Raw genomic sequence first — 27,373 nt, forward strand, 5'->3', positions numbered from 1 at the left:
CACGGGCGGACAAAATCTCCAACCCGGCCCCGGTGCATGGTGGGCAAACAATTTACCTCTCAGCTTACCCTCACTTTTAATTACTACGCCATCCATCTACGTCCACATCTATACGCCCCATTGTACCAGTTATTAGAGTTTCTTCCTGTTTCTGTTCCATTCCGTATGGAGCGCTGGAAGAATAACTTGTAAGTACACTAAATTTGATGCCATTTACATCCTTTACATTTGAATAGAATTTCTTTGATTTCTGTGTTACTTTTTTCAATACGGTTCTACTAGTTATTGAAGCACATAGCCGCGCGCGGTATCCGCGCGGTCTTAGGGCGCCTTGCCACGGTTAGCGCGGCTCCCCCCGTCGGAGGTTCGAGTCCTCCATATGGCATTGGAATGTGCGTTATCCTTAGCGTAAGTTACTTTAAGTTAGATTAAGTAGTGCTTAGGTTTAGGGACCGATGACCCCAGCAGTTTGGTCCCATAGGAACTTTCCACAGATTTCCAATTTTCTTCACCCATTGTCTCCATGACGGCCAAAAGTGATTCATTCAGCATCTCTCTATATGGATCAATGTTTAGTTTTACACCTATTATGCAAGAAGTTGCCGTTTCTTTAAAAGTGCCTATACAGGGACCGAAAACCACGGAGCGCCCCTCCCATCCTGAACTATCCTGTTAGGAACATATCTATCCGTGCTTAGTCAATTATTCTTTTGAGTTTAAGCCATACTTTTCATCTCACTCCTACCCTGAGGTAAATGTTTTTGGGTTCCTCAGTGAGATGTGACACGACTGCCTCTTTACATAACTTACTAAATATCCAAATCTTTCAACCTTGGTATGTATAATTTGTTTCCATGATGAGGGGACTCCAGAACTATCTGTTCTGGATAGTTTTCAGAGAATCTATTTGGTACTGGTTTGCAGGATGTCTGTCACATTCTCAGTTTACAAAACTCTAATTTACCCAGTGGCTTGCAGGATTATCGAAATCCTCTCCAATTATAGCGCCGTCGTTGGGAAACATTCGTACTTGCGAACAAAGATTTTCTGTGGTCGATAGAAATATCCGGTTTAAGTCAACGATTGACAATTGGTCTTGTCCATACAATGTCGCATTTAGCTTCAGTTTCTGTCCCAGTGGAGCTGAGTTTATTTTCTGCTGCGCCAAATACACTAACATCGACATCCCATTAGCCTATCTTTTCTATATACACTTAGAATTTTCCCAAGAATATCACTCTCTCAGTACCGGATTTTAGCCAGCAATTGCTACCTAGTATTTTACGAGCTTCACTTCTATTTTAGGGCTACTTTCAACTCTAGATCATTGTTCCGAATACCTCCGAAGCGGATGAAAAGAATTATAATTGTTTAGTCTGTTTGTTTTCATAATAGCCTCATACTTTGATCTCTCATGCAGCTTTCTACTTCTGAATTGGTTGGAAATTCACCTAAGGTAAAAAACCTCTGCGTGCAGTCCATACGCAATGAACTATATTGGTAGCAGCGTATGATGTGTAGTGGACCCTTGACGCATATAAGCAAACCGTAAATGTATGAATCCTATGGCGGAGGTCCAGATCTACTGCCTAGTCTGTAACACAACCTTAGAAGTCTCTGGTTCAAGTCTTCTATTATAGGCTAGAGGGCCCGGATCAGTTCTGCAGACAATGGTGCAGATTGTCAGCTTTGAAACTCCGAGATTAGGGATGGCCATCTCAATCTATTCACGTATGGAGCGTAGGGAGATTCATTGTAAGTACACTAACTTTGATGTCATTGACATCCTTTATATTTGAATAGAATTTCTTTGATTTCTGTGCCAGTTTTGAAATATGATTCTACTACGGTAGTCATGGTAGCCTTCACACATAGCCTTCAAGAGGGCCGAAAGTGATTCATTCAGCAACTCTCTATATGGACCTATGTTCAGTTTTACACCTGTTATGCAAGAATGGTTCAAGTGAGACTTCAATCTACAGTTGAAGATTACATTGTTTCCACATTTCTTAGCCATCCGACCCCTTCATATACATATGGTTCCTGTTCATTTCTTCAAAAGTATCTTTAATTATCCCTCAGGCGGTATTTACCATTCCCATAGTTAAGCATGCTTTAACTGTTTTGTGTTTCTTCTCTAATCAGTCCTGCATCACCATTTTGTACTTTGTTCCAGTCTCATTTTTAGAAGTATGTACTCTCTTATCCCAGGATGAACTGATGAATATTTATGTTTCGTCAATTCAGCACCTAACGTCTTACCAATGATTTTTTCCTGTATTACTTGGTTTTACCAATTTGATCCTCTCTTTCTTCACCACTTCATCTCCCAGTTCGTACTCTGTCCCTTTCTCCGGTTTCAGTCAACCTTTGCCCAAGACTCCCTTTCAATCTTACAACAACCACAGTCTTTTCAATACATCCAGGTTCCATTTCCTTAGCTTAATTTATCGTTCATAACCAACAACTTATGTACAGGGTGCTCATCTGCCCATGAAAATGTTTTGTAGTTTAAAAATGGCCTTAGAATTCTTTATCATCCCCTTATCTATTTGAAAAGTTCCAGAGTTTTCAGGCGTATTCCAGGTATACAACATTATTTCGTGACGCTTAAACAAAGTGTTTGCAAAATTGTGGTCTGTGTAAAATTACGCAAGGTGTCTTCTCATTTCATTACTGACTCATTTCTCCATGTTCTTGGCTTCTCTTTCTTTTCATGTTATTCAACTCCAATCTCGCATCACAGTTAAATTTTCCTCTCCCTTAGAGATGTGAACATTTTCCTTTATCTCATCATACGTTCTTTAATCTCTTCATCAACTACGGAGTTAATAGACATGTAAACTTGTACTACTGTGGTGGGTGTTAGCTTTGTGTCTATCTTGTCTACAGTGATGCTTTCCATTGCGCTGTTCACTATACGTCACCCGTATTTCTATTTTCTTATTCACCTACATAAGCACTTCCACTCATGGAATTTGTGTTCGTAACGCTTATTTAATATTAAGACTTTACATATATAAAAATACTAGGCAATCGATTTATTCGTTCCGGCACAGAAATTTTAATGATTCTCTAAATTCAAATTCGTCTTAAAACAGAGAAATATTGCGCTAATAACTATTTTGTAAAGGCTGGTAGCATATTAGCGACCTTTTACAGTCGCAAATTTTACTTACAACACACCTTTTGACGCATCTAGTCGTTTATTCGCACTTGCCTCAATCACCATAGAAATGCAGTCTTACAGTACTTTCTTAAACAAGTGACATGTCGGTAATCACTACTCTCGATGAAAATGACACTGAGAACAACAATTTTTTCGATATCAGATAGGAGAACGATCATACAGAGGTCAACTAAAACCCAAACACGTAGAACACAAAACGTTGTTAGTTTAGTAGTATCAGAGCATGAAGTTTTGGGGTGTTGACGTACCGAGTAAGGATGAGCGCAGTGATTTCATACAGAAATCAATCGAAATGCAATTCTCTGCATAGGTCCTTACGTCAAGATACTGACAAAACACACCTGAAAAATCTATGATATTTTTCATGTATTGTGTTACGGATTACAGACAGAAAGGAACAAAGCTCCATGTACTTGTCATTGTAGTAATGGTTTATTGCTTACATATATTTCAAAGTTTGTTTATTAGTCAATTTAACTTTTCATATACATAACCGGTAATGAGCTTTCGTGAAGTATGTTCTCTGTAAATTGCCATGAAGATGTCTATTGCTGAATAATTAATACAACTGAACAAATTTCTCTTGTTTCTCAAGATTGCGTTAATTGTTGAAATCAAGTTCCTAGAACGTAGTATTGTCCCGTAGCTAAGCTATAATTTGTTTAGACTATTTATTTTGTAATTAGAGTGCGCTGTTCAACTAACGACCAGCTGCAGAATCAAAGCGGACCAGAGGGAGCCCCAGTTGGCAATATTCGACAGAGGATTTCAAGTTCTAGCAGATGCGTTACAACCAAGGCAGGAAAACCGAGAACCTTAGTCACAAGTAAGGGAAGGAATTTAGTGTAATGTAATTCTGGAATTCAGAGCCCGAGAGGAAAACATTGAATGCCTTCTGCATGTGAGATGAATGCCTTCAAACCGCCTTATTTATTCACGACACTCCTTCCGTGTATGAATGCAAAAATAGGTAAATAACTAAAATGTCTGATAAAGATACCGCCACATGCTAATGAATACATTTTATATCGATCATGTCTCTAGCGTCTGCAACAATAAGGCAAAACAGGCCGCCGGTATGGTTGCTGTAAGACTTTGCGGGGCGCACTATGTTGTTGGCGCAGTCCCGGATCGACCATTTGAGACAATACATAATGTATTACATTCTCGAAAAAATAACTCAACGCGAACAATGAGTCACTTTTGTGGTATTGTATTGTAAACAATAGTATTGAAACGCAAATTTTCTGCGATCAAATAAAATGAAGTGTATTATGAGACAGGAAGAAAAACGACAGTATAATAACACGAACATACCTTCATTGCGTTTAGATTGCCCGGTTGCACACCAACACTTCTAAAGGAACAGCGTGGCACATCTACTGACGACCGCTCACAGCTTCTGCTGTGTTATATAATGCCTACGGCATAACCGGCGATAGCGGCTAACATTTTATCGGTCCATATGATGCGGCAAAATCCTTGTCAGATTACTACCTTTTGATGTTTTGCGTCGTATAAGGTGACTATAAAAGGCACAGCGTCTATAATGTGCCATTCTGAACTTATGAGACGGTCGAAAATTTGTGCTTTAAAGTCTTTTATCCGGCATGCGGATGTTCCTGTGTGTTAATAGGTTTCCTGTTTCCTCTCGGCTGCTGTAAGAACGTTGTTGGCTTCCCAAAGGAAAAATTTCAAATAACTGCTTTTTATTCGTTATATTTACAAATGGAGTTACGACGATAGTACGAGAAGTAACCACATGACATAATGGAAAGCAAATAATGCAAAGGTGGAAACTAAACACACAGCGCGCGTGAACCAGGCCTCCAGCTAGTATAAGATACAACTTTCAGCCTTGTATTGCGCAGTGTACTAAATGGCGAAATGTTGTTCGTTACTGGCTTATAGCCAGTTTCTTGTGGATCTGCATTATATCTATTGCAGAGTCTCACCTTCAAGGAAGAATTTACTGCTGTTCAGCACAAGGCACAACGGAATTAGAGGCTGCGAGTAGCCATTGTTTTAAATCAATGGCGTAAGTTGAAGGTTTGTACCGCACCGCGATTCGACCCCGGGTCTCCTGCTTACTTTGCATGAGCTGGTCACTGCGCCATCCAGACACAGTCCTCGTCGCAGCAGATTCCCGTCAGACACAAATTCTCGACATAACCACACGCTACCGATGTAATCGCCTTATCCCATTACCGTCATTACACGAGGCTTCTCGCCGGTTCCCATAAGATTTGGACCTTGGTGTGCCTTCGCACTGAAGACATCATCGTTCGTCCCCACCTTAATTATCCAGGGTGAGTCAAATAGGACTTTACAACTTTGGAATGTTGTAGAAATTTATTGAGGTAACATGCAGAATCGGTAGATATTTTGTAGCAAATAACCTCAAAACTGATTCACGTAGTGCATCAGTACCACATCCCAGCACCGGGAGCACCAGCGTAGCGCAGAGTTAAAATGGCTATCGTCAGTAAACATTTTAATTCCACAGATGGATTAAGATAACCTAGAGGGGACGGTTTACTACCAGCAGCACGGTGGAACATCTCATCTCGAGGTTTCCTCAAAAACTGCTCCCCAGACTTGACACCGCTAGAGTTCTAAGTTTCATTAAAGACGGTGTAAGAAGATTATCACATGAACAAAAATACGTGTGGTATAAAGTTGTAAAGACGATAAATGAAATGTTTAGTACTGCTCTATACCATCGCCCACAAATAAGTTGCATTATAGATAGGTTGTATCATCTTCATGTAAAAGACAACTGCATGTTTGACAGTATCGTTGTTGTTGTGAATGAGCGAGTGAGTGGATGAGTGGAAAGACAAAGTGTAACGATACAGCCTTTATGGCTGGATTATGTATTATAACGCAAAGCTGCTTCCTGTTAGATATTTTCTGTACAACAGACAGGGCATAACGTTCTCTTTACACCCCACATGCCCTTCATTCGGTCCACTGCTGTGGCCGCCCGGTTACTGCCTGCGCTAAGACTGACCCCTCACCCGTGATCGTGTGGGAGGTCGTTCCAGGGACTGACAAGCAGCGAAAGACTATCCATGAGTCCGAACGGAAGGTCGCCCTCGTTCGTCCGAAGAACAGGTTTCAGGCGCTATCTGTGACTGACTATTTCCCTGAGCGAGATGCAGATGCTCCAACTGTCCCAGAGGAAACCTCTTGACCCGCAAGGTCTGGGCATAAACAGAGGTTGGGTTTGCTAGTAGTTCGGAGCTCCAACGTTAGGCGCTTAATGGGGTCCCTTAGGGATATGTCTGCCAAGAAGGGGAAGGAGTCCAGATGTGGAAAGGGTGCTTCCAGATGACATTAAGAACACAGGGTGCCGCAGTGTGGTGGCTCATGTAGGTGCCAACAGTGTGTGTCGCTTCGGATGAGAAGAGATTCTCTGTCGCTTTGGATCAGAGGAGATTCTTTCTGGATTCGGTCGGCTAGCTGAAATGGTAAGGACTTCTAGTGTTAGTTGCAAGATGAAGTCAGAGCTATCATCTGCAGCATCGTCGACAGGACCGACTGTGATGCTTACGCACAGAGCCGAGTGCAGGGCCTGAATCAGTGGCTCAGGCAGTTCTGCGATCGTGTAGCCTGCACAGTTCTCGACTAGCGCCATCGGGCTGTGGGTTTCCGTATTCCGCTTAACAGGTAAGGAGTCCACTACACACAGGAAGCGGCTATACGTATAGCAGCAGTTTAGTGGAAGGGACTCAGCGGTTCTATAGATTAAAGGGTCTCGGGAAAGTACAGAAAGGATGTCAGTCTGAATGGATGCAGGGAAAACAGAGGAAGGTAGAGATAGCAAATATTTATATTTTAATTGTAAATTGTCGTAGCTGTGTTGGGAAATACCCAGAGCTCCACGTTCTAATAGAAAGCACTTAATCTCAAATCTTTACAGGTACAGAAAGCTTTCTAAAGGCGGAAATAAGTTCAGCAGAATTTTTGCAAAGGACCTAATCGTATTCAGAAGCGACAGCTTAAATACAGTTGGTGGTGGAGTATTTATTGCTGTCAGAATTAGTTTCCCTTGTACTGAAATTGTAACAGATAGTTCCTGTGAATTAATATGGGTAGAGGTTATACTTGACAACCGGAATAAATTAATAACTGGATCGTTTTACAGACCTCCTGACTCAGATGATGCAGCTGCTGAACAGTTCAAAGAAAACTTAAGTCTCATTACAATTAGGTACCCCTCTCATACAATTTACGTTCGTGGTGATTTCTATCTGCCCTCGATATATTGGGGAAAATACATGTTTAAAGCCGGCGGTAGACATAAAACGTCTTCCGAAATTCTACTGAATGCTTTCTCAGAAAATTATTTTGAGCAATTAGTTCAGGAGCTCACTCGAAGTGTAAATGGTTGTGAAAACATGCTTCACGCATTAGCAACAAATAATCCCGAGAAAATGGAGAACGTCATGTCGGATATAGGGATCAGTGAGCAAAAGCAGTTATAGAGAGACTGAATGCCCTAACATTTAAACCGACCAAAACTAAACGCAAAAATACATCTGCTTAAAAAAAAAAAAAAAAGGTAAAAATTCTCGTGACACCTATGTAAGAGACAGTTTCCATTTCTTCTTATCTTACTATTTAAGCGTAGACCAGATGTGGTCTGAATTCAAAGAAATAGTATCGTCGGCTTGAGAGATGTATGCCACATAAATTAATAAGCGATGGTACTGGTATCCACGGGTCAGAACACTCTTGCAGAAGCAACGAAAAAAACATCTCGAACTTAACAGAATGCAAAATCCACAAGATTGCCTAAATTTTACAGAAACTCGAAATTTAGCGCGAACTTCTATTCTAGATGCTTTTAATAGTGTCCACAACGAGATTCTGTCTCGAAATCTGGCAGAAAACCCAAAGAGATTCAAGTCATATGTGAAGTATACTAGTAGTAAGACGCAACCAATACCTTCGCTGAGTGATAACAAAGGTTATGACATTGATGACTGCCTAAAGCAGAGGTATTAAACATGGTTTTCGAGAATTTGAATGTAGAACAACTGCCAACATGAGTAACTGAGAGGTAGATATCCTCGGTTTAGTGAAGCAGTTTAAATCACTTAATAAAAGCGAAGCTTCCGGCCCATTTTACATACCATTCAGTTTCCAATCATAGTATGCTGACAAATTACCTCCAGATATAACAATGATATACAACCGCTAGCTCATCGAGAGATCTGCACTTAAAGGCTGGAAAGTTGCACAAGTCACACCAATACACAAGAAAGAAAACGGGAGTAATCCGCTGAGCTACAGACCCATTTCACTAACGTCGATTTGCTGTAGACTTTTGGAACACTTATTTTGTTCAAACATAATGAATTACCTCGAAGAAAACCATATGATTGACTAATAATCAGCATGTGCTCAGGAAAAATCGCTTTTGTGAAACACAACTGGCTCGCTGTACTCCCGAAGTAATGATTGCTGTCGATCGGGATTTTCAAATTGATTCCAAATTTTTTGATTTGCTGAAGCCTTTCGACACAGTTCCTGACAAGCGTCTTCTAATCAAGCTGCATGCGTATGGAGTATCGTCTGATTTGTGTTACTCGATTTGTGAGTTCCTGTCACGTAGGACACATTCCGTAGCAATTAACGGTACGGTGAAACAGAAGTATATGTGGCTTTCTCCAAGGAAGTGTTATAGGACCTCAGCTGCTCTTGATCTACATGAACCACATAGAAGATAATCTGAACAGTCCTCTTAGTTTGTTTTCAGATGATGCTGTCATTTACTGTCTTATAAAGTCATCAGATGATCAAAACCAACTGCAAAATGAATTAGACAAGATATCTGCATGGTGCGAAAAGTAGCAATTTGCTCTAAATAAAGAAAATACTATAAGAAAACTGCTCAATTTAGGTTTTACGAAAAATCACACAAATATAAAGGCTATAAATTCAACAAACACTTAGGGATTACAGTTAGAAATAACTTTAATTGGAACGATCACATAGATAATGCAGTGCGCAAAGCAAACCAAAGACTGCCATTTATTGATAGAACACTTAAAAAATGCCACAGGTTGACTAAACAGACTACGTACAACACGCTTCTAGGCCCTCTTCTCTATTATTTCCGTGCGGTATGGTATCCGCATCAAACAGAACTGACGGAGGATAACGAAAAATTCAAAGAAGGGCAGCTCTTTTGTATTAGAGAGAAATAGAGGGGAAGTGTGACGGACATGATGCTTGAACTAGGATGACAGTCATTAAAACAAAGGTGTTTGTCGTTGTGGCAGAATCTTCTCGTGAAATCTCAATTACCAATTTTCTCCTCCGAATGCAAAATATTGTGTTGGCTCCCACCTACATAGCAAGAAATGATAAAATAGGAAAAATCAGGGCTCGCGAAGAAAGTTTTAAGTGCTCGTTTCTCCCTCGAGCCGTTAGAGATTTAAACCGTAGAGAAGCAGTTTGAAGGTAGTTGGATGTACCCTCTGCCACGCAAGAGTAATCACGTAGATGTAGTTGTCGAAGTTAATAATTTCTTTGCCGACTGCAGTGCTGACGCTGAAGGCTTCACCACGATAACAGGAATCGACAGGGGAGCAAACACGAAACAGTGTGTTCTTGGGTGGGTGGCATGGAGGATCACAGTACGTTATTTAGTGCTATTCAGAATATAAAATATTTTCGGCTAACCAAAATATCGCACGGTACAACACATGAGCCTGATACAGACTGAATCGCTCTGAGCGGTATTTGACAGCTATTTTCCGTTGCACTGCAGAGTAAAAGAATCTTTTTTGGTGTTTGTTCTTCAACAACAACCTGTTTTGTACTGACAGTAATTGTACATTAAATGTAATAAAGTGTTTCTTGATACTAGTAGCACCGTGATATTGATTTATATCTGGAGTTATTGCCATTCAGAGCAGTGGTCACTGGCGGTAAGCATTTTGCATATTTGAAGAACCAGAACCGAAAAGAAATTACAGAACCTACAAGACAGATTATATGAGCCCGCCCGGTTAGCAGTGCTTTTTCTGGGCGGGAAGGCGTGCCCGTCCTTGGCACGAATCCACCCGGCGGATTAGTGTCGAGGTCCGGTGAGCCGGCCAGTTTTTGGATTGTTTTTAAGGCGGTTTTCCATCTGCCTCGGCGAATGCGGGCTGGCTCCCCTTACTCCGCCTCAGTTACACTGAGCTGCGCAAACACTGTCTCCACGTACGCGTACACCATAATTACTCTACCACGAAAACACTGAGGTTACATTCGTCTGGTGTGAGACGTTCCCGGGGGATCTACTGGCTGCCGAACCGCACAATAACCCCTTGTTGTGTGTTGGGCGGTGGTGGGGTGAGTGGACTACTGTTTCCTGTTGTGGGGTTGTGAAACACTGAGGGCTACGGCGGGGTCGAAGCCCCAGTTACGCACAATACAATACATTATACGGGTAGCATTCGAATATGGTGGAGGTTAATCAAGTCGTTCGGATACTCTTGATCAACATAGTACTATGTATCAGTTAAGAGGAATGTGCGAAACTGGCTACTGCCACCAATCGGTGACGCAATTTTTTCTTTCGTTTTCTAATATTGAAATGCGTGAAGAGACCAATCCTGGTACATAAAGGGATTCGAATGGGACTCTCACCGCAACAAAACGAATCGTCCATCTCTACGACCGTTGTGTCAGTTCTGCTTTGTTGAAGCACAGAACGCGGATGTAGGATGGCAGATCTTCGAGAGAGTGGGAGAATGTATTCCCCCTCACCGCTCCTCTCCCTTCGGGAAGTCAAAGTTCTCTTTTGTTTATGGTCGCGGCCGACTCCACGGTATGCTGTCCGCCTAGTAATTTTTGTTCTGCGTGAGAAACAATTTACTACTTTAAAGTACAGATGAACCACCAGAGGTAACATATTATTTCGGTTATTACTACCGAGCACGTGGAGCAGTAGTTACCTCGCTGGCCACACATTCGAGAGCATGATAGTTCAAATCCTCCGTCTGGCCATCCATACTTAGATTACCCGTGATTTCTTCAAATCGTTCCAGGCAAATGACAGGCTGGTTCTTTTGAATAGGGTACGGGCCATTCCCTTCCCTATGCTTTCGTAATCCGAACTTGTACTCCACGAGCAAACTGTCGTCGAGACGTTAAATTCTAATTTACTTTGCTTTCCCAATTACTATTATTTCCACTCAAAAAAGAAGTGAGTCTTCAGATATTCATTACCCCGATGGCAACATATTAAATGTTTAAAACTCTACTCAACAGTACTGTCAATACAGAGATTTGAGGAACAGGTCATGTCTCACTGGGAAGAAAAGTGGCTGGAAGTAATGGACAAGAAGTTGCGGCGGATAAAACTTGCTACTGTGTTGTCTCGCCTTTCAGCTGCAAAGTGGAAGAAATACACTCCTGGAAATGGAAAAAAGAACACATTGACACCGGTGTGTCAGACCCACCATACTTGCTCCGGACACTGCGAGAGGGCTGTACAAGCAATGATCACACGCACGGCACAGCGGACACACCAGGAACCGCGGTGTTGGCCGTCGAATGGCGCTAGCTGCGCAGCATTTGTGCACCGCCGCCGTCAGTGTCAGCCAGTTTGCCGTGGCATACGGAGTTCCATCGCAGTCTTTAACACTGGTAGCATGCCGCGACAGCGTGGACGTGAACCGTATGTGCAGTTGACGAACTTTGAGCGAGGGCGTATAGTGGGCATGCGGGAGGCCGGGTGGACGTACTGCCGAATAGCTCAACACGTGGGGCGTGAGGTCTCCACAGTACATCGATGTTGTCGCCAGTGGTCGGCGGAAGGTGCACGTGCCCGTCGACCTGGGACCGGACCGCAGCGATGCACGGATGCACGCCAAGACCGTAGGATCCTACGCAGTGCCGTAGGGGACCGCACCGCCACTTCCCAGCAAATTAGGGACACTGTTGCTCCTGGGGTATCGGCGAGGACCATTCGCAACCGTCTCCATGAAGCTGGGCTACGGTCCCGCACACCGTTAGGCCGTCTTCCGCTCACGTCCCAACATCGTGCAGCCCGCCTCCAGTGGTGTCGCGACAGGCGTGAATTGAGGGACGAATGGAGACGTGTCGTCTTCAGCGATGAGAGTCGCTTCTGCCTTGGTGCCAATGATGGTCGTATGCGTGTTTGGCGCCGTGCAGGTGAGCGCCACAATCAGGACTGCATACGACCGAGGCACACAGGGCCAACACCCGGCATCATGGTGTGGGGAGCGATCTCCTACACTGTCCGTACACCTCTGGTGATCGTCGAGGGGACACTGAATAGTGCGCGGTACATCCAAACCGTCATCGAACCCATCGTTCTACCATTCCTAGACCGGCAAGTGAACTTGCTGTTCCAACAGGACATTGCACGTCCGCATGTATCCCGTGCCAGCCAACGTGCTCTAGAAGGTGTAAGTCAACTACCCTGGCCAGCGAGATCTCCGGATCTGTCCCCCATTGAGCATGTTTGGGACCGGATGAAGCGTCGTCTCACGCGGTCTGCACGTCCAGCACGAACGCTGGTCCAACTGAGGGGCCAGGTGGAAATGGCAAGGCAAGCCGTTCCACAGGACAACATCCAGCATATCTACGATCGTCTCCATGGGAGAATAGCAGCCTGCATTGCTGCGAAAGGTGGATATACACTGTACTAGTGTCTATGTGCCTGTGTGCCTATGTGCCTGTGGTTCTGTCAGTGTGATCATGTGATGTATCTAACCCCAGGAATGTGTCAATAAAGTTTCCCCTTCCTGGGACAATGAATTCACGGTGTTCTTATTTCAATTTCCAGGAGTGTATTTATCACTCGCCTTCGGATGGGCCACAATTTGATTGTACACAGTTCCTCTTCTGACGGAAAAACCCTGCAATGGAAAACATATTTCTGTATGATACATTTTAAAGGACAGAGGGTAGTTTACTGGCCGATAATTATTCTATTTTAGTAGACGACGAGGTGAATCTCGTGTACGACTCTCAACATTTTGTGAAATATCTGATTTGCTATTTTCTACCAGTGTGGCAGACTCACCCTGTTTTTTTTTCTTTTTAGCTGTTCGCCAGTCATACTTTCCTGAGTTATGCTTTTTTAGCTTTTATTCTATATTTTAGTTAAGATTTTCATATCACGTTTTACGCAGTTGTACATTCTTTGTGCTTGGGCATGTTGGATAGCAGAATGTGATTGCATAATGGGACAAGGTGGTTATAACTGTAAGTGAAACAATACCTTGATGCATAATTCACTTTTATTTTAAATGTTTTAATTATATTCCCCGCGGAATATATTGGCAAGGCCACTAATAACATCGCTGTTGAGCGTCATAGATTTACACACATGCACTCCACACACACACACACACACACACACACACACATACACACACACACACACAAATACACACATAATAGCTCGCAGAACCATCGTGTTCATACTGTTGTGTGAAAAATTGCAGAAGATATATAAATCTTGCACACTGTTTTTAAGTATGGAATTGTCAGAATACTGGTAATTCATCACACTGAAGATGAGTGTGAGCTGGATGCTGGCAGGTTCTGCCGGTCTCGTTTCTCAAACTGGAATTCGAATTGGCGACGAGAATTTTATAGCACTGCATAGCAGCAGCTCAGAATAAATACTAGAGAATTTCTTCAAGAACATCAGTTTTCGAACACTGTTACCTGAGTAGTGGTAGCACTAATAGGGCGGGATGCGCAGTAGAAGCACCATCTCACCAACAAAGTGTATGCAGCTGATGATGTATCGGTTCATCTTCTTACGAAGATATTTTCCATACTGTAACCACTCCAAATGTCACTTATGTGCAACAGGGACTTCTTCACAATACCCGGATGTAAACTAAGTTCATAGTACCTCAGGTGTCCATAGTTGCAACGTATGGTTGGTGGCCACGTGTAGATAAGCTCCTGCAAATAGTGTTTCACTGTTTCTTAATCTTGCTCGGTCGAGATACGGTGGACACCAAGCAGCGCATCAGCCTGTAGATGACAAACGCAGCCCCGGCCGCCACAGCCAGTATGAAGGCTATGACGTCGAGCAGCAGCAGCTGCCACCAGTGCAGGTCGAGGGCTGCGCTGCGCAGGTGGGGGGCCCCCTGGTGGCGGATCACGTACTCCACCCACCACACCGCCCTCTCCAGGGACGTGCTCTGGTGTTCTCGGTAGACGGCAGAGTAGCGCTTCATGTTCTCGTGATAGCTGGAAAGAAAAGCCAATTAGCTACCTTCCTAACTCGGAAACGCTTTTTCAACTAAAAATGTTCTGACATATGTCACTTATGCCGATGTAGGAACTTGTACAGAAAATGATCTTAAAGGCATACTACAGTGATTGACGAAAAATCATCGAAAGGAAAAGGGACATGAGTAGTAGGAGTATTTCTGGAACCTGCACGGTGCGTTTTTCCCTCTAGAGTGAATCTGCCAGGCGTTTAAGTATGATTTGTTGAGTATCCATGTAGCTTAAGGAAAAATGTGTTCCTCGTGCCCCATATTCAAGTCGGCGGCACGTTGACTCACGGCAGACCAAGATTTAGCTGTATGGTGCTTTGTCCGTTCAGCACACACTTGTTATCCTCCAGTACATCAGTCTGCGCTTATCGAAATATGGTTGTAATGATGTTGAAGATACCCTCTGGAGGTTTCTTCTACACACTCTTGACCTCTAAAACGTGAATCCTGCTGTAATCTTGGGTATTCCATGTTTCATGATTATCAGTTTATGTTCAACGTCGGTTTGCTCGCGACGTAATACCATATTCACTGCACTCGTATTTGTCACATCCTGTTCAGATATCATATCAACATTAGAGCCCTAACCACACCTAGCCCCAACTTCCTATCGACGTACACATCATGTACTGAAATGAGACAACCCTTCCTGTGACTTTTAGATACACAGTTTAAAACCATAAAACACATTCGATTCGTTCTAGAGCCAGACAATGCTCTTCTCCATGTGGGTACATAAACGCAACATGTTGTTCCCTTCAATAACTGACAGTTGCTTCCTTCTGTCCCAGTGCACCCCAGTGCAGCTGTGATCACTGCATGTTCATCGTGAACGTAGTTGTCTGCGTGCACCACCATAATTTCCATTACACAGTACGAAATGCAAGATTTTCGTGTTCTGTCGCTCACTACATGCAAACTATTAGTCCTACTGTAGTTAAATTTTGCACCCGGACACGTTATCGCTGGAGACCTCGGTTTCCGAGCCATTCGAAAAAAAAAGCATTTGGAGGTTACCATTGTACGTTTCTCTTGAATAAATCGAAAACTACGGCCTATAGCAAAATCGTATCCCAGAAAAAAATTTAATTGCATTACTATTAATCTTTATGTAGAACTAATACTTTGCACTTAGTGAGAGAGAGAAAATGAAAATCTTGGGTATATTATTTGAAGGCATTCCAGGTTGTGTAAAGCCCAGCAACAGGGACAGCTGAATCATCTTGCACAGTAGCAGCTTTATCATCATTATCCGTGATTAAATTACAACTTTTCGGCAAAGTAATGTAAAAATTTTTAGTACAATTAGAAGAATTCTCACCTGTGTATATTTTGATACAGAGCTCATTTCATCTGTTTTATAGGATTAAAAAAAAGTTTTTGGACATTTGAAACTTCTGGCCATATAACGGTTTTACCCACTTTCTACACACCCCTCACATGAGGAATTGAAATAACGATAAGAATGGTGCAGATTCGTCCATTAGAATGGTTCTAGACGGAGTTATAACATAGAAGGCTGACTAACACTGTTTGAGGTGACACTGCAACATTTACATAAAAGCAGAAGATGAGATGTGACATTCTCAGTTTTAAAATACCTGTTTGCGTTTTAGTACATCATGTGTGGAAGCACGTACAGCCCTCCCTACCTTATCGTTTGACATTTATGTGGAGCTCTGTATTCAGCCTGCTCCGCCGAAACGTTTTGATTTCGAGAGCCGGTCTTCCCTTATGACGTCAGCACCTAGCACAGCTGCATGGCATCTCTGTTATAGTGCAGTCATACAACATTAATAACAGCTTTTTAAGTATTACTTTTATATCATCAAGCTGTGAAAGATGGAGACAAATAGCGTTGATTAAAATTTCAAGAAAGCAAAGTAATGATTTTCGAAGCTATCCAATTTTTCCTTTTTCTTTCTTACTGGCGACAGGAAACTGAGGTATCAAGATCACGTGTACTGAAAATGTGCTATATACAATGTGTTATATACAAAACAGTACATTTACTCTTCTCTGTAAAACATTCTGAATGAGTGAATTCAATAAAAGGTACTGATCTGCAGACTTTTCCAGTATCTGTGTAGCGTAACTATATTTTGATTTAGACTTACATGTAGGAATATTCAGTATGTTGAAGTCGTTAACGACATTGTAAGGCCTTTTGCTGTTGGAGCTTAAACCGCCGTCTGCTTCACGTCTGCTGTGCAGCGAGCTACCTTAATTTAAGTATTAACAGTATTTTTCTTACTTGTCACTTCTTCTTCCGTATGTTTTTGCTTTTAGGAAGCTTTAATTGTCGAGTGCTATTAATAGTGTTCCATAGATTTCGTGTTTGTTTTGAATACAGTCAGATAGAGTCCCTTTAGTCAGGCATAGTGCTAGTAGTGCTAGTGTTTGTTTTGAATACAGGTCAGAGACAGGTAGTGCTATTTTCATTGTTTTCTACAAGAAGTGGTTAGCAATCACAGTTTAGTCAATAATCAGCCGCCTTTAGTGAATTAGCAGTCTACTTAAAAGTTGATTAAGTCTCTTCAGTAAATTGATTCCTTAGGATGGATAGGAAGTGTGACTGCTGTGTACGGACGCAGGAGGAGCTGGCCACTCTTCGCGAACAGCTGAGCGTGTTGATGGCCGCGGTCAGCCGTCTTCAGGCTGCTGCCTTGGAGTGTAGCGGCAGTGGGGTGTCTGGTGCGTCGCAAGGTACACCCCAGGTGTTACATGCTTCACCCACTGTCCCTGCTGTCGAGACATCTTCGCGGGTACCGGGCGCGGCTGGGCCCCCCTCTCCCCAAGGGGAGTGGCGGGTTCAGCGGCGTTCGCGGCGCACGAGGCGGAGGGTAAATGTGGGGGCTGGCCGTGTGGCATCGTCCGCTCTGCCTGTGAGTGGACATGTGGCTGCTCCTTCAGCAAGGTCCGAGCAGGCACACGGGGGGAGGGGTTTATTAGTTATTGGGAGCTCCAACGTTAGGCGGGTGATGGAGCCACTTAGGGATATAGCGCAAAGGTCGGGGAAGAAGGCCAGTGTTCACTCTGTCTGCTTGCCGGGGGGTCTCTTCCAAAATGTGGAGGAAGCCCTACCGTCGGCGATAGAGAGCACTGGGTGCAGCCGACTGCAAATTGTTGCTCATGTCGGCACCAATGACTCCTGCCGTCTGGGTTCAGAGGTCATCCTCAGTTCGTACAGGCGGTTGGCGGAGTTGGTGAAGGCGGAAAGCCTCGCTCGCGGGGTGGAATCAGAGCTAACTATTTGTAGTATCGTTCCCAGAACCGATCGCGGTCCTCTGGTTTGGAGCCGAGTGGAAGGCTTAAACCAGAGGTTCAGACGATTCTGCGGAGAGCTAGGGTGCAAATTTCTCGACCTCCGCTATCGGGTGGAGAAATGTAGGGTCTCCCTGAATAGGTCAGGCGTGCACTACACGCCGGAAGCGGCTACGAGGGTAGCGGAGTACGTGTGGAGTGCACATGAGGTTTTTTTAGGTTAGAGAATTCCCTCCCTAGGCCCGACAAGACGCCTCCTGAGACGCGGCAAGGCAGGAGTAGGCAAAATGCAACAGGGATTAACAATATTAATGTGCTAATAGTAAACTGCAGGAGCATCTATAGAAAGGTCCCAGAACTGCTCTCATTAATAAACGCTCACAACGCCCATATAGTACTAGGGACAGAAAGTTGGCTGAAACCACATGTAAACAGTAATGAAATCCTAAACTCAGATTGGAATGTATACCGCAGAGACAGGCTGGACAGTGAAGGGGGAGGCGTGTTTATAGCGATAAGAAGTGCAATAGTATCGAAGGAAATTGACGGAGATTCGAATTGTGAAATGATTTGGGTGAAGATCACGGTTAAAGCAGGCTCAGACATGGTAATTGGATGTCTCTATAGGGCCCTGGGCTCAGCACCTGAAGAATAATTTGGAAAATATTTCGAGTAGATTTCCCCACCATGTTATAGTTCTTGGTGGAGATTTTAATTTGCCGGATATAGACTGGGAGACTCAAACGTTCATAACGGGTGGCAGGGACAAAGAATCCAGTGAAATATTTTTAAGTGCTTTATCTGAAAACTACCTTGAGCAGTTAAACAGAGAACCGACTCGTGGCGATAACATATTAGACCTTCTGGTGACAAACAGACCCGAACTATTTGAATCAGTTAATGCAGAACAGGGAATCAGCGATCATAAAGCGGTTACTGCATCGATGATTTCAGCCGTAAATAGAAATATTAAAAAAGGTAGGAAGATTTTTCTGTTTAGCAAAAGTGACAAAAAGCAGATTTCAGAGTACTTGATGGCTCAACACAAAAGTTTTGTCTCAAGTACAGTTAGTGTTGAGGATCAGTGGACAAAGTTCAAAACCATCGTACAATATGCGTTAGTTGAGTATGTGCCAAGCAAGATCGTAAGAGATGGAAAAGAGCCACCGTGGTACAACAACCGAGTTAGAAAACTGCTGCGGAAGCAAAGGGAACTTCACAGCAAACATAAACATAGCCAAAGCCTTGCAGACAAACAAAAATTACGCGAAGTGAAATGTAGTGTGGGGAGGGCTATGCTAGAGGCTTTCAATGAATTCGAAAGTAAAGTTCTATGTACTGACTTGGCAGAAAATCCTAAGAAATTTTGGTCCTATGTCAAAGCGGTAGGTGGATCAAAACAAAATGTCCAGACACTCTGTGACCAAAATGGTACTGAAACAGAGGATGACAGACTAAAGGCCGAAATACTAAATGTCTTTTTCCAAAGCTGTTTCACAGAGGACGACTGAACTGTAGTTCCTTCACTAGATTGTCGCACAAATGAAAAAATGGTTGATATCGGAATAGATGACAGAGGGATAGAGAAACAATTAAAATCGTTCAAAAGAGGAAAGGCCGCTGGTCCTGATGGGATACCAGTTCGATTTTACACAGAGTACGCGAAGGAACTTGCCCCCCTTCTTGCAGCGGTGTACCGTAGGTCTCTAGAAGAGCGAAGCGTTCCAAAGGATTGGAAAAGGGCACAGGTCATCCCCGTTTTCACGAAGGGACGTCGAACAGATGTGCAGAACTATAGACCTATATCTCTAACGTCGATCAGTTGTAGAATTTTGGAACACGTAATATGTTCGAGTATAATGTCTTTTCTGGAGACTAGAAATCTACTCTGTAGGAATCAGCATGGGTTTCGAAAAAGACGGTCGTGTGAAACCCAGCTCGCGCTATTCGTCCACGAGACTCAGAGGGCCTTAGACACGGGTTCACAGGTAGATGCCGTGTTTCTTGACTTCCGCAAGGCGTTTGACACAGTTCCCCACAGTCGTTTAATGAACAAAGTAAGAGCATACGGACTATCAGATCAATTGTGTGATTGGATTGAGGAGTTCCTAGATAACAGAACGCAGCATGTTATTCTCAATGGAGAGAAGTCTTCCGAAGTAAGAGTGATTTCAGGTGTGCCGCAGGGAAGTGTCATAGGACCGTTGCTATTTATTTATTTATTTATTTATGCATTTATTTTACCTGGCAAGATTAGGGCCTTCAGGCCCTCTCTTACACCTAACCAGGCATACTCAGATTGAACGAGTTACAGTTTCTAAATAACATTAAATAACAATATACATAAATGACCTGGTGGATGACATCGGAAGTTCACTGAGGCTTTTTGCAGATGATTCTGTGGTGTATCGAGAGGTTGCAACGATGGAAAATTGTACTGAAATGCAGGAGGATCTGCAGCGAATTGACGCATGGTGCACGGAATGGCAATTGAATCTCAATGTAGACAAGTGTAAAGTGCTGCGAATACATAGAAAGATAGGTCAATTATCATTTAGCTACAATATAGCAGGTCAGCAACTGGAAGCAGTTAATTCCATAAATCATCTGGGAGTACGCATTAGCAGTGTTTTAAAATGGAATGATCATATGAAGTTGATCGTCGGTAAAGCAGATCCCAGACTGAGATTCATTGGAAGAATCCTAAGGAAATGCAATCCGACAACAAAGGAAGTAGGTTACAGTACGCTTGTTCGCCCACTGCTTGAATACTGCTCAGCAGGGTGGGATCCGCACCAGATAGGGTTGATAGAAGAGATAGAGAAGATCCAACGGAGAGCAGCGCGCTTCGTTACAGGATCATTTAGTAATCGCGAAAGCGTTATGGAGGTGATAGATAAACTCCAGTGGAAGACTCTGCAGGAGAGACGCCCAGTAGGTCGGTACGGGCTTTTGTTAAAGCTCCGAGAACATACCTTCACCGAAGAGTCAAGCAGTATATTGCTCCCTCCTACGTATATCTCGCGAAGAGACCATGAGGATAAAATCAGAGAGATTAGAGCCCACACAGAAGCATACCGACAATCCTTCTTTCCACGTACAATACGAGACTGGAATAGAAGGGAGAACCGATAGAGGTACTCAGGGTACCCTCCGCCACACACCGTCAGGTGGCTTGCGGAGTATGGATGTAGATGTAGATTTTGGCCATAATCTATCTCAGTTGCAATCTCTTGGAGAGCACAGGCGTCCACGCATTCTCTATAAAATGTTAGATTAGTTTTATCTTGCTAGATACGCTGATTTTTTTTACTGGGCTCCACTCAGGAAAAAATTCTTTTTCAGTAAAAGATCTAATCACTAAAATATGTACGCAAGGGTGTATCATAATGGTCAGATAACTGATGGCGGTAGCTGTCGACACAAGCTGTTCACAGCGGGGTGTTTCTCAACGCCCCCCGTGCCTGTGTGCCAAGTGGGCCGCTAGATCAGAGTCGGGTGCGTCAGCCGATGATACAGTCTCTACATCTCCACAGACCTGATAGAACTTTGGTACATTTTCGTTGCAACTTGTGTGTGATTTATAATGTCGAAATTGCGTCGTATCAGTCGAGTGAATAATTCTGAACCTTTGTGTTGACTGTCTTCGGTAACGGCGTCCATGTTACGTAGCGCCTGGCAATCTAAATCACTAGACTCTTATGACTGATGGACAAATTTCATTGAACCTTACCCGTAGTAACTACTAGACAATTTCTTCACGTTAGATAAAGAGTAGCTTTTGTGAACTCTGAAAGAATTCTCTTAGGAAAGAACATTTTTATTATTCCAATTTTAAAGCAATTAGAGATTGGAGAACAATTCATCATAGTAAATAAAAAATAATGGATTCAAGAATAGAATCAAAATTTTTCAAAGTAGTTTGTTGAAACCATTTAGTAAACAACAGTATGTCCATACACGTACGACAGAGCTGCTCCGACGGTGAAGTTGCAGTTTTAAGGCATAACACTTGTGAGCAGCCTACAGTAGCAGCTCGTATGGGGCTACTGCTTTTCCCAGTATTGGTCAAGTGTAAGTTACAAGCGTCTTTGCTGCCTCTTTGCTGCCAGTGGGAGGCAATAGTAAATGTCGCAGTCGGACGATCAGAGAGCTGTGACCAAGAACAAGGAATAGAACTGGACCACAAAGAAGTCAATCAAGCAACAGTTTTTGCGAGAATTATTAACAAATATTTTTCATCCTGACGATATAGTATCTACTCAAACATATATTAACTTTTCATCTTGTTACCCTTTTCATGCACATTGCCCATCGTTCTTCCAGTCAATAGATTAAGTTCTTACAGGGCGAATTTGGAAGGTCCGCATAATACCCACATATGATTGCTACAATCACTTCAGTAAAATGTTAACTATGACATAAGTGTTGTTTGGAAGAAGTTTGATATAAATATTCTACTGTATTTTATTTACCTAGATGACAACCAAGCATTAGAGTCCTGGAATGACAGGTTTCGACTATATGAGACTATAGGCACAATCATTTTCAAATCTACAAACAAGAAAAAGAAATACAATCAAGGGTAACAAACAAAACCTAGCTTTATGGAAGAGTGTGTTTAAATTAATCTTACAAAATGTTATATACTATAGAATCTCATGATCCTTTAAGGGCATGCGTTCTCGTGCTTGCTAAGGTAACGTGTGAAGGAGTTACAAGACAGTCATGGAAAATGAAAATCGTAAAATTACAAAAGATCAGAATGTATTCAATGGGTGTCTTTCGCTTTTATATAAAAATTACGTAAAATATACTTAAAAGTGACCCATAAATACAAATCAGCTGTAACTGCCGATAAAGTTAATAAATTATTGATGAAAATGAATGTCATCTCTCACTAAAAGACATAGGTGCTGAAAGAAACAAGGTAACATGACATTAAAACGTTTATGTAGAAAAATAGTAAGGAAAAAAGCCACTGATGTGACGTATTTTAAATTTCTTGTACATAAATAGTGAAATATATAATAATCAACAATTTATATTAGTAGAACTGTAGTAAATGAACTGTGGTTGTCCACCACAGTATTGAGCAGTATGTAGGACGCCGACGTGTTGACTCAAGACTTGGTGAGTTGTGTACATCAAAGGGGCCGTAGCACAGTGGATGGGTGCACGAACCGCTGGCCCCCCGATGCATGCAACTGGAGGGTTGTCGGAAGAGATGTGCAACTCTTCACTGAATTCGGAATGTATTCTTTCCACAGGCTGATTTATTTGAGGACATATCCGTGCTGCGTGCAAGGCGTTTTCCCTCTCTACCAGAAATCTTTCTTACACCATCGTCATGTGTGTAATGTAACCCAGCAGACGACAGAAAGAAGGTCGTGCAGTGAGTGCGCCACTGGAGGTCCTTGGCCCCTCGGAACTGCTTTCTCCCGTGGCTCAGGTGGCTACAGATAGATCCAGCTTTATACTGGCGTCGCCTACGTATTTAGGCCAGCACAGGGGCATCTCCAGGTCAGTCTTTACCCTCGAGTCCTCTGGGCCAGGCATTGCCGCAGAACAGGTCCCTCAGTCAGAGTTCTCGCTAAGGACATCATTGGAACCGTCAACGTCGCACTGCCACCAGTCATCACTGAACATGGAGCCACCGTTGACTACCTCACACATCTCAAGGAATTGACCTCCAAACAAAGAACATTGGTACTGGCCGTCGCCATTATCTTACAATGTAACTGTTCCACTCCAAAGGGTAAGAAGACTTTCACTTTATCATAATTGTCTCCATCTCCCAATTCACTAACTTGCCTAAAATCAGTGATTGCCACGATCTGCTAGCTACAAACAGTTCTTGTAAATACCTAACTCTAGAAAGAAGCATTTGTTTATAAATTTATTAATAAACTGTTTTCCTGGGTTGTGTTCCCGTTGCATCTCAACCAGTTCAGGACTTATACTTTTCTGTGAGCCTGGTTTATTACACTTGGTTAACGCCCCAGATAGACAGTATTCTCTTGCATGTGTCATCGACGCTGAAAGTGCACTGATATTGACCTTCCATCCTAACACAACTGATGTTACTGTCTGGGTAGTGCTGGTGCTCCATAAAGTGGCACAGGTTCAAACGTGAAACCATGAAATCTCCAACCCCTTCCATGCGTCAATTTACTGCGAAAGGATTCCAGATAGCCCTTCCACCATTCCAGGCGTTTGACAGAAGGATCGAGCGATGGACAAACTACTTGGTCAGAATGAAGTAACATTTTCTCGCACGTGGTATCACAGGTGACACTCAGTAGCACGTGCTTTTTCCCCATATGGGTGTACAGAAATTTATCAGTTGCTACAATGGCACAACCCAGATACAGTCTCATGCCCATATGAACATTTGAAATCTGTCTCGCCGAATATTTCGATTTGCAAGTGCACATTGCAGCTACCCATGACAGGTATTTTTGCTACCATAAGCTCAGTGGACTACCGTTTCCAGTGTACTTTTATCCACCGCAAACAATCTTACATATCTAGTCCAGGACAAGGTCCTTGTCCACTCATCAGTGACTTCATAAAAACCTCCTCAGACTAAAGGATTGCATGTTGGAAATGTGCCATTCCATCATTCGAGCTTTTTAACAATCTCTATGGTCTTCTGCAGTGTTCCACGTGCCTTCTCAGGAGTTTGATATCTGCCAGGCTCATAGGCGCCAGCCCCAACCATGGCCTTCTCACTATACTGAGTCATCTGTTAATGGCAAACCTCCTGCAGGTGCGCAAGACCTACAATGCCTACCCTCATGCAGGAATTGTTTCATCGTGCCCATATGGGCCCCCAAATCCAAGATTAGGAAAATGCCTATGCACTATACATCCATGCCGTGCTCCCCATATCTAACAGACTCTTAATTCTTGTAGCACAAGTTAATGCTGGCCCCATGGTTTTTCAGAGTGATGCACGTTCTTCCATGACTATCATTTATTGAGAGACTAGTTGGCACCTGGCCTCCTACTTCAGGAATTCTCCAGACAACTTTTCAGGTATAAAAACGATGTTATTGAAGTCATTGGACAGTTTACTGCCCGAATTCCTTACCAGTCAATCGTCTTCATGGTATGCATGCTGGTAGTTGACATGAAGTGATCCACGAACATCCTCAGAATCTATGTTTTTAACGTCCTGGGCCAGGAAGCCGATTGCTCTACCAACAGCGTCCGGCCATCAATGGCCAGTTCCTATTTATGGGACTTATGCAACAGGTATGAGCTAGATTCTTCTCGACTCTCTACTGGCGTCACAGGGTTTGAGGCCCTTGGACCCTACACCTATCAGCCACGCCCCAGTTTTTCAAGACATGCAACATACTCTTTGCACTCAAGGAAAATCTGTAGATGGTACACGATGCCTCAAAAAGGAACGCATCCTGGCTGTAGTACCTAACATTCAGTGGGCTACCCCATTCGTCACTGTGGAAAAACCAAATGGATCACTTGGATTTACAGAGATTTCAAGGCCACCACTAATACCCCAACTGTCATCAATACCGGCCCTATTACAAAATTCGAAGACATCATGGTGCACTTTACATGGGGAAGATATTTTCGAACATTGACGTACAGGGCACTTATCTTCAAGTCCTTTTTGACATCATGTAGCATGTTAATGATCAACACCTTATTTGGGCTAGTCCTCTACAACAAGTTTCCTTTCAGCATCGCCAGTACCCTAGTTATTTTTAAAAATACTTAGAAAACTTGCAAACATGCTCATGATTTAGCAACCATCCTAGACGCTCTTTTCTCAGTGCTCTGGCAAACCAATCTCAAGTGCAACAACTACAAATACTGTTTCTTTGTACCACAAATCGAATACCTTGGCCAAATACTAAGTGCTTCAGGAATGTAGCCCACACCACACAAAATTCAGGTCTCCTAGAAACTTACAGTACTTAAAGACACTAGACAACTCCAGTCGGGTCGGCTGGGGTGGCGAGCGGTTCTAGGCGCTACAGTCTGGAACCGCGCGACCGCTACGGTCACAGGTTCGTATCCTGCCTCGGGAATGGATGTGTGTGATGTCCTTAGTAGTTCAAAGTTATAGGGGACCAATGACCACAGAAGTTAAGTCCCATATTGCTCAGAGCCATTTGGAGCCCACTTCAGTCTGTGTAACGCCAACTAAATTACTATAGAAAATCCATCCCCAATGCAGCAGAAACTGAGGAAAAATTCCATGTGGAATTGGACTCCATCATGTTTCAAAGCCTTCAGAGACCTACAACAAACTCCTCTTTGCCCAGTATGTTTTATGTCTTATGACTCATCCGAGTTATTCTCTATGGCAGCTGACACATCAGATTATGGCGTAGGCTGTGTTTCTGTCTTTCGGAGTCAATGGTGTGGAGTGCTGTTTTGTGTTTATCTCCAAAACATTAATGCAGGTACAACGAAACTACAGCTGGATAGAAAAGGAAGCCCCATTTTTCTGCCCTAAAATACTCCAAAAGTGCACATATGACTGACAATATATAAGCTTCTTTTTCCATTGCTGAAGGCCGACTCAGATATTCCTACCATGGCAGACATTACGGTAGATATTGTTCCCGTCTAATCTCTCTGTGGCATCAATTAATGCTAAACTGCTCAACATGTACTTGCAGACATACTCTCCAGTTTACCGCTGGCACAGGACGCAGAATTTGACTCAGCACTGGATGTCTGTTTCCACAGGCATACCAAAGTAGAGGACGCAGTGTTTGCTCTCCCTTTAGACATTATAGTCATCGTGCAACACTCCTCTGAGGACCTGCTCATCAAAGAAGTTCTCTGTCTACTGAACCACAGTTGGCCAACAAAACATAAATACCTGGACCACTTGGAAGCACAAGCCTTTTTGGCATGGGTGACGGTCATACCTATGTCGTCATACCATGTTTTCTCACTCTTCGATGAGAGACATTGGGAGATTGTTCTGTAAGAATGGTTGGCTATGCAACATGTATATTGTCAATGGAGTGACACCAACATTGTCAACATGGCAGCAGCATGTGACACCTGCCAGAGTAAATAGCAGGCACAGGCTCGGCGATACTTCCCCTGGTAAGATATGTCATCTCTATGGAAGCACCTCCGTTTAAATGTCGAGGAACCCTCTTCAGGTTTCCATGTTTCATACACTCCTGGAAATTGAAATAAGAACACCGTGAATTCATTGTCCCAGGAAGGGGAAACTTTATTGACACATTCCTGGGGTCAGATACATCACATGATCACACTGACAGAACCACAGGCACATAGACACAGGCTACAGAGCATGCACAATGTCGGCACTAGTACAGTGTATATCCACCTTTCGCAGCAATGCAGGCTGCTATTCTCCCATGGAGACGATCGTAGAGATGCTGGATGTAGTCCTGTGGAACGGCTTGCCATGCCATTTCCACCTGGCGCCGCAGTTGAACCAGCGTTCGTGCTGGACGTGCAGACCGCGTGAGACGACGCTTCATCCAGTCCCAAACATGCTCAATGGGGGACAGATCCGGAGATCTTGCTGGCCAGGGTAGTTGACTTACACCTTATAGAGCACGTTGGGTGGCACGGGATACATGCGGACGTGCATTGTCCTGTTGGAACAGCAAGTTCC

The 27,373-nt window shown here is 43.3% G+C and overlaps 2 protein-coding genes across 3 annotated transcripts in view; both read right to left on the reverse strand.

Annotated features, from left to right (window-relative positions):
- LOC126354631 (UDP-glucosyltransferase 2-like) overlaps positions 1-4,583 on the reverse strand; it is a 50,720-nt gene extending 46,137 nt beyond the window's left edge. The window contains exon 1 of the mRNA XM_050004401.1: positions 4,508-4,583. Coding sequence (XP_049860358.1) covers positions 4,508-4,513 — 6 coding nt within the window. The 5' untranslated portion in view covers positions 4,514-4,583. The remainder of the gene's footprint in view (positions 1-4,507) is intronic.
- Positions 4,584-13,445: 8,862 nt separating this feature from the next.
- The window catches only part of LOC126355769 (UDP-glucosyltransferase 2-like), a 74,071-nt gene continuing 60,143 nt past the window's right edge, over positions 13,446-27,373 (reverse strand). Inside the window, exon 7 of one of the 2 annotated variants that reach the window (XM_050006173.1) lies at positions 13,446-14,434. In XM_050006173.1, the coding sequence (XP_049862130.1) occupies positions 14,158-14,434 (277 nt within the window). In that variant the 3' untranslated portion in view covers positions 13,446-14,157. The remainder of the gene's footprint in view (positions 14,435-27,373) is intronic. The other variant, XM_050006174.1, reaches the window with a different exon arrangement.

The sequence above is a fragment of the Schistocerca gregaria genome, chromosome 3, assembly GCF_023897955.1.
Source record: "Schistocerca gregaria isolate iqSchGreg1 chromosome 3, iqSchGreg1.2, whole genome shotgun sequence".
Taxonomy (NCBI): Eukaryota; Metazoa; Arthropoda; class Insecta; order Orthoptera; family Acrididae; genus Schistocerca; species Schistocerca gregaria.